Source organism: Vanessa atalanta, chromosome 29 (assembly GCF_905147765.1).
Source record: "Vanessa atalanta chromosome 29, ilVanAtal1.2, whole genome shotgun sequence".
Taxonomy (NCBI): domain Eukaryota; kingdom Metazoa; phylum Arthropoda; class Insecta; order Lepidoptera; family Nymphalidae; genus Vanessa; species Vanessa atalanta.
The window spans coordinates 2,025,117-2,037,144 of NC_061899.1; the positions used below are offsets into that span (position 1 = coordinate 2,025,117).

General features: G+C 32.8%; 1 protein-coding gene across 1 annotated transcript in view; it reads right to left on the reverse strand.

Annotated features, from left to right (window-relative positions):
• Window positions 1-10,742, reverse strand: part of LOC125075022 — a 58,825-nt gene extending 48,083 nt beyond the window's left edge. The window contains exon 1 of the mRNA XM_047686568.1: window positions 10,357-10,742. Coding sequence (XP_047542524.1) covers window positions 10,357-10,387 — 31 coding nt within the window. The 5' untranslated portion in view covers window positions 10,388-10,742. The remainder of the gene's footprint in view (window positions 1-10,356) is intronic.
• Window positions 10,743-12,028: the final 1,286 nt, after the last annotated feature.

A 12,028-nucleotide genomic window follows, 5' to 3' on the forward strand; every position in this document is an offset into this window, starting at 1 on the left:
CAATCATTTTATTGATAACATAATCATTAGTATTGAAATAAAACTAGTTTTTTAACGGATTTAATCGCGTATATTAATTATTTTATTTTAACATCCCGACGTTTCGAGCACTTTGCAGTGTTCGTGGTCACGGGCAGACTCAGTCTGACTCAATAATTAATATACGCGATTAAATCCGTTAAAAAACTAGTTTTATTTCAATGTGTAATAATCGCGAAAATCTAAGACAACATAATCATTAGTAGCTACAAAACTAAACAAATGAAAATCGATTGAGAAACAGATGAGGAAAATCGAGCTGAACCGTAGGGCTACGAGTTGGGGTAACGAGCGTGTAATGTCAGAAGGTAATATGTAACATTAACTAAACTTTTAACCTAACACAAAAATAATGTTTAATCAATAAGCCTTTTTTTAATTCTAAGTTACTTAATTTATATTCGTATTTTACTGCTACGTATTTTTTTTTTCGCTTTTTATCTTAATTGTATTTAAAAAATAATTTTTTTTGCTTAATCTTTGTGTTTGCTGTGGTCTTCTATAATTGAAGGAGCACACAACTTGTAACCCTTATATTATTTAATTTTAAGAATATTTATTTAGTTTGTATCTTTTTTTTGGAGACTCGTGAATTAAATAAATAATTACTATGCAATTTATTGTATACACGTATCAAAATGGCGTATCACTGTAAGTCGATTGACAACATTTCACGAGTGAGATACGTGAATACATGATAAGTGATTTTTACAGAATCGTATTACTTTTCTATCTACCAATACATACATACATATAGTCTATTCCGACCACAAGAGGACGAATGCCAAATAAACAACATTTGAAATCAAATCAAATCAAATCAAATCAAATCAAAATATACTTTATTCAAGTAGGCTTTTACAAGCACTTTTGAATCGTCATTTAACAAACTATTTAAAGTAAAGCTACCACCGGCTCGGAATGTAGATACTACCGAGAAGAACCGACAAGAAACTCAGTAGTTTCGCTTTTGTCAACGTCTAAAAATACAGTAATGTTAGTTAAATTATATATGTATGTTATGTCTCCTACCTGGATGTCAACAAGCGTTAACTCCACGCTTTTTTATCATCAATATAATATTGTATCGAATAATATGCCTCCTTTACCAATGTATTTTTTACAAATGACTTGAATCTATGAAACTTGACACTGAATTGATGCGACATCATTGGTTGAGAGCTTGACTGATCTATTATATCAATTATGAACTTGAAAAACGTTTTCAACATCAACGAAACTGTTACCGGATCTTTGGAAATAAAATAAAAGTATATAGTGTTGTATTATAAATAAAGATATATTAATCATAAACTCTTAGTTGTGGACTATATAGCCGAGTTACTGACAAAATGGACGTATTACGTATGGAATACGTAAATCTAAGGTTCGTTTAACTTTATTCCTACTTCGATTGGAATAGGATATAGCTGGAATAAAGTAAATATATAAATATATGTATCACATCAAACTAGCTCCTAGCCTACTTGTCAAATGTCTAGCCTTACTTGCTCAGCGATGAACTAGGTCCTCGCTGAGTGAAACCGGTTTTAGTGTTGTATTATGGTACTTTGACATTATATCGATTTTTTGAATAATAATTATTATTTTAGAGCAAAATTCTAAAATTATTTTGCTTAATTTCAAAAATAATCGAGTTAAGAACTTACCGTTTTATTTTTAAATATTTTTTAAAGTGAATTTAATAATATCGATTAAAATAAAAATTGATTTAGTCCGTCGGATCGTTACCAATATGAGTTATATCGAGTGAATAGATCGACAAGTATATAATGGTCACCGGATAGCCGCATTACTGGCCCGATGGCCCGTATTGTGTGCCCATCTGCGACGAGATTAGGCGCAATATAAACACTTCCCTTGACATCGTTCCCACTCGTGATTGTCTGGCGAAAACGATTGATGGACGGACGGGATATTGATGGTTATAAATATGAAATCTATATACATATATATATATATATATATATATATAAAAGTGAAGTAACACTTACTGATTGCTGCAAATATCAGAATATATAACACCTACAAACTTGATAGGTTCCTTATAGTGTGCAGACATCCGCTTAGAACGATCCGTCTTTTACGAAACTCCATCTCTAAGGAGTAAAACGGTGGTTGGAAGTTTGTGTTTTATAAATTTCGCGCGGGTTAAGCGTGAGGTTCAGCTACATAGTTATATTATAAAATTCAATGAGATACCAATATGGCGAAGATTGATGAAGTATATTAGTATTTTAAATTTGGGCAACAAACACATAGTCACAATAACCTTTACAAATTGTTTTTAAATAAACTAGTAGCGAGTTTACACGTACAGTTCATTCAACAGATGGGATGCCCATTCTCCGACTTTAAAGTCGAAATTTCCTATCTTAGAAGACACATGATAAAATAAACCTATGTTCTAAATTACGTAGAATTATATTTTTGACGTTTACGTAACCGACCCAATTTTTAGAGCGAGCCGTAAATGGCTATAATTGAAATTTCAATTTGAAAGTAAGTACATGGAGTCGTAATTTTATTTTTCATTGTTTGAATTAAAATATAAATTTATTAACATAAGAATTGGTAACATTAAGTGCTTAAATATATACAAATATTCATTAAAAATAGTTACTGTATAAATCTTGACCGCGTGGAATGGTGGCAAGAATGCTAGCAGCATTTCCCCGTTGAATCGCAATTCCGATCCCCTGGGCTAAAAACGAACCAGCCCTCCTGTCACTAGTGGAGGCAATAAGGCGAGGTTATACTTTCGATGAAGCTTTTGCACTAATACTCCAAGGGCCAAGTGTTTCGACAGCAAATGTAATTGTTATTGTTCATATGCTATTGTTATTATCGTTGGCAATTCTCGAAATAAAAAATAATAATAATTACAATTTTTATACACAGAAGTTTTGCTTGTACGATGATACTCAGTCAGACAAACGATTTTATATACCTAGGATTAGATATTCGGTGACGAATGATGACAATACTAGAAATCGGATGAAATTCTGCGTCACATGTACTCATTAACCCCTATTAGAGTCGATAGAACCACCAAACCAAGTGAAGATACTTTTGCCCAACTGTGGCACATTTACGATACGACAAATTACAATTATATACATACATTTCTTCTTATTTACAATTGAAAGACTGGCCAGGAATAAGTCACCTGGTTGTAACAGATCACCAGGATCCCAAGACATCGGTCCCGTAAGGAATATTAACCACCAACCTTGAGAACTACCTCACTTGTGCCTGTAGTTACTAAGTTTTGCGGTTTGGCAGTAGAAAATAAGATGACAACAATATCATACATCTATTCCTATTCTACAAATAGAATCAAAAGCTAAATAAAAATCGATATAGCTAACATAGTGTTGTTCGTGACCATACAATAAACTAGTGTAATTACCGGTGTTACTGTTCCAATGGCAGAATAGATTTTCCTTGATCACAATTACAGGAAAATTGGTAGATATTGTGACGTTATGTAAATTAATTATTCACTATTATTAAATATGAAAGTACAATAATAATCGAATAACAATTGGTGCTCCTTGGCGGTAAGATTATTCCGTATGGCAGCACGCGTGACAGCAAAACGCTCTCTTATGCCGTAATGCCCGCTATCCGCTGACGCTCGCTACTTCCTTGTGCGTGGCGCGACTACTGTATACCTAATTCGTTACTACATATATAATTAATATATAGAGTCTAAGTAGGTATATGAGCTTATAGCGCTAAGTTTCCGACTCCGCAGAGTTAATAATTCCTTATTGGTGCAAGGTATTTGTTTCCATAATAAAATTTTAATGCCGATTCACAAATTGAAATAAAAAAAAAAACATTAATAATAATTAAAGCATATTATTCAACACAGGATTATATCGTATATAATTAAAAAGCGTGGAGCTAATACTTGTTGACATGACCTGACTTTACCAAATTGCTTAAGGAGGCGCCACTGACGCGCACGTTACGTACCCTCAACGTCATAGCCGACAGGGTAGATTTGTTTTATTGCAGCCTGAGTGAACTTACAACATTATAGCCACTTGGACTATTATCATATATAACGTAGACTTATTTTAAATATTGTTAAACGTGTTGTAATATCGAATTAGAACAGCCATGTCCTGTAATGATATGTATACAGTTTTTTTATTATAAATAAATAAATAAATGTTTTATACATATATAATTGTATTTACTGACAATGTGTTTCATATATATTTAAGATATATTTATAAAATATACCCAGCAGAAAATATTCAGCAGGTTAGAATCGTGCGGTTTTGTCTCTATGAAGATCTCTTTCAGACATCTGTGACAGAAACCCGACGACATTTATCGAATATATAACAAAGAATGAACATATTTGAAAGATTCGATCATTTCATTCATTTATCGATTGCTCAATCAATATTTGAATATTACATATAAATGCAAAACAGTGAGCTTGATCAAACAAAAATATGGATAAAGGTTATGAAATCGTTAATACAGTATGTATGTCATGCCTAGTTAGTTTATTGACAAGACATAAAGCTGCAGTTCCCAAGGTTCAATACCCAGGTCAGGCCTAAAGTATTTAGATATTCCATATGTAAACTTAACAAAATATGTCCAAAATGAAACTCCGTAATGTTCACGATCACTTTCTTTATTTTTTCCTTGACTTTACTTTTTTCTCTTTTTTCAACGCTCAAAACCGAACCGTCCTCCTTCAACACAAACATTTTTTTTGCCATTTACAAAATATACTTACCGGCGGTCAATAATCTTTTATTGTTAATAAAAATGTAAAAATAAATTGAAAAATAATAATTTAATACATTAAATAAAAGTCGGCTTATATATTAAGTCCCGTACCTCTCGGTCGTGTCGATATTGGCATCCCATCAGATTACGAGAGGGATTAGAGAGGGCACCTGTGTTTCATTTGCATAGTATATCCTCGTGAGGTTGGCCGTTGTTACCGAAATCAATTAGGACGGACGATAGCAATGTTATGTCAACAAAACCGCTGAGTATCTTTCGCCAGTTCATCGCAGGTCAAGGTTGTAGTTTGTAATTCGACAATCAACAATTAAGTGTTTTACATTACCAGCCTGTAAATTTCCCACTGCTGGGCTAAGGCCTCCTCTCCCTTTAAAACCTTCTCCAGGTTTGTAAGCATAATCCACCACGCTGCTCCAATGCGGGTTGGTGGATAAGTGTAATGCTCCTTAATTACCGTATCGTATTCGTTATCAGTAGATAGTTTTTGTGTTTATCGCGTCCTGTTTAAATCAAAGCTAATGTCAAAAGAACATTGATATAGAAGGCATATTACTCAATAAAAGATTTATTAAAGATAAAAAAGCGTGTTTGTTGATATCTAGTATATGTCATGCATTAAAATGTACTTTACTGACGTACTATGTCGTTAAAATCGCGGAGAAGAGTAACTTGAGACACAAAGAATCTTATGATTTTAATTGTTTTGGTTAAGCTTATTATTAAGTCCCAGTGCTCTTAAACATTTAGAACAGTTAGAACGCGTGCATCTTAACCGATGATTTCGGGTTCAAACCCAGGCAGGCACCACTGAATTTTCATGTGCTTAATTTGTGTTTATAATTCATCTCGTGCTCGGCGGTGAAGGAAAACATCGTGAGGAAACCCGCATTTGTCTAATTTCAACGAAATTCTGCCACATGTGTATTCCGCCAACCCGCATTGGAGCAGCGTGGTGGAAAATGCTCCAAACCTTCTCCTCAAAGGGAGAGGAGGCCTTTATCCCAGCAGTGGGACATTTACGGGCTGCTAATGCTAAAAAAAATGCTCTTAAACATATGATTGCGGGTTCATATCAAAGCAAACATTAATATATTAAATAATTTTGTGTTAAACAGACAGGCAGACATACGCGGCGGGAGGTTTTATAGCATGAAGTGATTGTAGGTCGAGATGACCCAGCAGCTAGAGCGCGTGAATCCTAATCGAAACTTACTGGTTATAACCGGTTAAACAAAATCAAGCACGCTAATCTTCATTTGTTTGACTTCTGAGATTTGTGATTATTAATATCGTGCTTAGCGGTGAAAGACAACATCGCAAGAACCTGCATTTGTCATTGGAGTATCAAGTAAATAAAACAACCGGCCAAGTGCGAGTCGGACAACTTCCTTACCAATATCTATTACAACGGTAACAAAGACCTGGAGTCCCCATAAATATATATTTATTGTTTTTTTTTAGTATTTGATGTAATAGCGGCAACAGAAATACGGTCATGCGTTACAGCATGTTAACAGACGGACAGACAGACGAGACGGACAACAGTAATAGGGTACGGAACCCTAAAATAGATTCATTTTATTTAATAAGTTATCCGTTATGTCATAATACATAATACATACATGATATTTTTACGCTCAAAACATTGATTAGGTTTATTAAATATGAAGAGAATACAAAAATAGTTTAAAAAGTCGAGTCTCCTGCGAAATACCGACGATCTATAACCGGTCCAGCATCCGACGGTGACGTTCGACGTACGATATACGCGCTATCTGAATTTATAATATCTAGAACTAACTACGACTTGACATAATCTATACATATAATAAAATTGGAGTGTCTGTTTGTAATATTAAATTACCCATTTTCACTAAATATGTACATATACCAAAATTTTTGTCTGTCTGTCTGTCTGTTTGTTCCGGCTCTGAAACGGCAGAACCGATTTCGACGGGACTTTCACTGGCCGATAGCAAGAAGTAACTTAGACTACTTTTATTTTAGAATTATATATAGAATAAAAATAAAATCACGCTACAGTATCCAAATAACTTAAATTAAAACAACGCGCACGAATTCGCGGGCACAGCTAGTATTATATATACATGTAATATATGATTACATTAATATAATTATATTTATTTGAATGTGTGCGTACGTCACTGAAGCCCTCCTTAACGGTCGGTCGGTTTTGATTTTTTTTTTGTTTATGTTTGAGTCGAAGGAAGGTCTAGATTTTACCCAGTGACTGAAGTGGAATCAAGGATTTTTAAAACTACATTTGAATGTTATAACTCCTAAGCTACTGATTTTCGCGCAACATATTGTGTTTGGTTTAAATGAATGCGTGTGATGGACTCTACCCAAAAACAAAAAAACTGAATCACTATAAACGTGTATTTTATTTATAAGCGGAATACAATTGTTTGACTTATCACGAGATCTCCATAACTATGGACCCGATTGACTTGAATTAAAGCACTTTTTTTTTCATATCCAAAAAACAATGTTAAGAGCCGGTGCCGCTGCGGAAAAGGCTGAAGCAAAAAAAAGATCTAAATATTCGTGTCTTATGTCAAACTACTTTTTTGTCCCATTTGCTGTCGAAACACTTGGTCCTAGGAGTAATGGTGCAAAAAGCTTCATCAAAAGTATAACACCCCGCCTTATTGCTTTCACTGGTGACAGGAGGGCTGGTTTGTTTTTAGCCCAGAGGATCGGAATTGCGATTCAACTGGGAAATGCTGCTAGCATTCTTGCCACCATTCCACGCGGTCAAGATTTATACAGTAACTATTTTTAATTCATATTTGTATATATTTAAGCACTTAATGTTATCAATTCTTATGTTAATAAATTTATTAACTTTATTTATTTATTGAGACAATTTCAACTTATCACTTAAAATTCGAAGTGTAACCTCTTTAAAGTTGTAAAAAATAAAAATATAATTTAAAAATAAAATAAAACGTAACTAGGATAAATTATAATATTGTGATTAAATATTAAAAAAAAAAAAAATAGAAACTATTAGAAGCTATGATCGATCGAATATCTATGATAATTTTAACAAAATTTGTTTTGTTTATTATGAAAGATGTCATCACCGACGGACGTCTCGTCATTTATTCACGAGATTCTTGAGTGTGATGCTTATTTACATGAGTTCGTTTTCGAGGTTGGGGTACAATAAGTTATTTTAGATGTTTTTATGGCCCAGTGGTTAGAACGCGTGCATCTTAACCGATGATTGCGGGTTCAAACCCAGGCAAGCACCACTGAGTTCAGACACATTCGTGACAAGACACATGCAGGTTTCCTCACGATGTTTTCCTTCACCGCCGAGCACGAGATGAATTATAAGCCAAAATTAAGCACATGAAAATTCAGTGGTGCCTGCCTGGGTTTGAACCCGAATACCATAACAGCATCGAATCAGTTATAATAAGGAAAATATTCCGATTGCGATAATCGTTTAAATCCTTTTTAACATTAATTACAATGATCTAGCATTAAAGGTATTTACGCGAAGCATTTTGTTATGTAATTTATTTTTACATGAATAATACGCACATTTGCACGATACAATTTCGGTTTTCATGGATACGCCACTCCGAAGTCCCGGCTTCGATTCCCGGCCGAGTCGATGTAGAAAAGGTTAATTAGTTTTCTATGTTGTCTTGGGTCTGGGTGTTTGTGGTACCGTCGTTACTTCTGATTTTCCATAACACAAGTGCTTTAGCTACTTACATTGGTATCAGAGTAATGCATGTGATGTTGTCCAATATATATTTATTTATTGTTTACAATTCAAACATTAATCAAAATTAGGGAATGGAATAGCCTATTGCAATGGAAGTAGGAAAAAAGACAAACAAACATTAGATTTACGTATTTCATGCGATTTGCTAATAACTCAGCTATATTGTGCACTACTAAGAGTTTATGATTAATATATCTTTGTTTATAATACAACACTATTACACTTAACTACTTATTTCCACTTTAATTTGACTTTCAAAATCCGATAAGTTTTGTCGGCGTTCAAACCGCCATTTTTACGCAAATCTATAGTGAATACCATGGATAAATCAAGCTTGGCCAATGATATCGCGTCAATTTGCTGTCAAATGTTGTTTATTTGGTTTTTTTCCTGTTATGGTTGGACTAGAGTGTAAGATAATTTTAATTCAGTTATTTGCGGGTCCGAACCATCTAATCCGTTCACACGTCCGATCTCCACTTCCGAGTGGACCTTAGACCTTGAAAATCAATTGTAATAAGATCTAATATACCTCGTTTTCGTGGTTTTTATTTTAACAAACTGTTTGGTACATTTTGAGTGGTTTATGAAAAATTCGTTAGTATTCGAAATTCGATATTTTCTTTATTTTGCAAATTTGTCGTTAACAGCACCCAAATAAGCAATCGGGTGTCAACAGAGAAGAAAAACTTACTGGACTATTTTAGTTAACTAAAAAAAGATACGCGTACTAATGGAGTGTGAGAAGTTTTATTTATTCGGCGTAATTAAAAATAGTGTTTAATATAATGCAGACAATTAAAAACAATAACTTATTAATCATAATAATTATTATTATAAATGTTAATTCTTCTTTTGTCACGCGTACTATAACACTTTCATGTAGTTTTCATGTAAGCCTGTGCGCGCGCATCATAACAATTACCTTAATATTTTTTACATAACGTGCAAAAAAGTATAACTTCAATAAATAAGCATAATTTACTCTAAACTTTTTTCTGTGAACAAAACGATTCTAGAATAAACTTATATCATAACAGATTATAAAAAGCTTACTGGCGATGTAGTTCGAACAATTGACAATTAAACGCCTTTACAAATAATTGTTTAACAATTGAGAGAAAATAAAATAACAGTACGATTCCATTTAGTCGGTTTATTATCTCGAACAGTCGGTAAAACGCTTTGTTATAATATTTACATAACGCGGCTGTTAGTACAAAAGGGACGTATGTTAAAATCGTCTACTTAACAAAAGAGCATATCTTCAATTAATAATTTACTACAATATCATAAAAACATATTTCCTCTTATGTCATTTATATTTTAAAAAACGAATAACATTATTTAAATCAATTTATGAACAAGATGTCGGTAAATGTGACTATTCGAAGTTTGAAATTGTAAATAAATTGTGACATACGACCTTTTTGTATTTAACGATAAGTGAGAGACAGAGATCGTGGGAAATGACCTTACGATAACGAATAGTTTAGATTTTTTTGACATTACACATTAACAGTTCACCGTACGGTCTTTTTGTTTTTAGTTTTATTTGATATTATATTTGAATAACAGTTACAATATTTGAAAGTAGGTCATTATTTTTAAAGTTAAATTAAAAATACAATTCATAATTATTTTTATATGTCACATCGGAATAATAACTTTACATATGTAGTCGTATACGTATACTGCGTTTTTTTTTTAAATATAATATTTGGATTGATAAAGTTCAAAAAACTTACTTAGCTGTGACAAATCCGTGATTAAATCCATGTTAGGGAATTCACTATATATGTTTTTTCTTTCACTTTAAATGGGTGTTTCAACCTGTCACCCATTTCTCAACCACAATTTTTTGCACATCGAACTATCCACATACACGAAATACACATTTTAAAATAAGTTCGTCACATACTTTTCCGTATAAAGCGATTTGCAATCACACAATTAATTTCATTCAAGTAAACGTTTATACAATTATACGATGTAATTCAACACGCGCAGACGCACTAACGATTTATTTCGATTATATCTTGATATTATACGTGTATTTCACGCACTATACGATTTAATTTTCGTTTAAAACAAACACTAACACGAATATTGTGCTACTAAAAGCTTCACAAAAACATAGGCGAAACGTCATCGTATCAAACAGGTTCTGTTATTTTTTTTTTTCATCGAACTAGGTACCACGTGACCGATAGTTAGCACGTAGTTCGGCAATTAGCCGCTAGATGGTGTTAGTAGTACAAAATAAGCGGGACAAATTGAAAGATTTGTTTTATTATTTCCTCGATGTTTAACTAACCGTATAAAAATTATTATCGTCGTGAATTTCATTCGCGTTGATGTTAATTTTATGTTGATTGGACTGATAACGTTTTGACATTTTCAGTGACAACATTTTTTTTTTTAATTTGTTATAAAATACGGTAGAAATATCTATACTTTTTTCTTTTTTGTCTTGTTTAATCTGTCTGGGTTTGTTTTATCCTACATCATTGTTAAGTGTTTTCATAATTAAGTTTGTTGTTAGGTTTGTAATACTCGGAGCAGCGGAATCGCGATATACCGGCAATTACTCCTTATTTAATATAAAAGCTATTACACATATTTACCAATAAAAGGTAAAATATACCTAGATTTAATTTTATTCAAATCTAAATAGATTTGTGGATTGAAGTCGGTTTTAGTTTAAAATTAAAAAAGAATAAGATGAGCCGCACTGGCTCAGTGGCTAGAAAACGTGTATCTTAACCAATGATTCCGAATTTAGGCCCGAGCAAGTACCATTGAATTTTCATGTCATTAATACATCTCGTACAGTAAAGAAAAACATTGTAATGAAACTTAAATATGGCGGATGAAAATCTGCCATGTGTAACTAGTTAGCCATCAACCCGCATTGGAGCATCGAGGAGATGTTAAACCAGCAGTGGGATATTTACTTACTTTACAATCTAAAACTCTCAATCACAAGTTATCATGGCTGACAGTGTCTTTAATATTTCTTTATTAGTAGTGCCCACATGATCAAATCATCTCGTTAGCTAACCAGGCACGCTGGTAATGCCACTAGCTCTCACTTAGCACCAATGACTCAATACAAAGAACTGTAAGGAATATTATAATTGATTTTCTCTTTTTTAACCATATATGGTTACACCAGAGCCCAGATGAGTAGAGTAAAGTCAATGCCGGAGAACTTTCTAGAAATATTCAGAATATGACGTAAATTATAAGTGAAACAAGACAATACTCTATAGATAACATAGTACAATAACATATATAAACTACTTATATTTTTAACATATATATATATGATTAGTGGAATATATAAATATATGATTTTCTTTCCGGTATTTTCGGTATATCAAAAACAATACTTTCTTTGTGATATAAACATGCGTA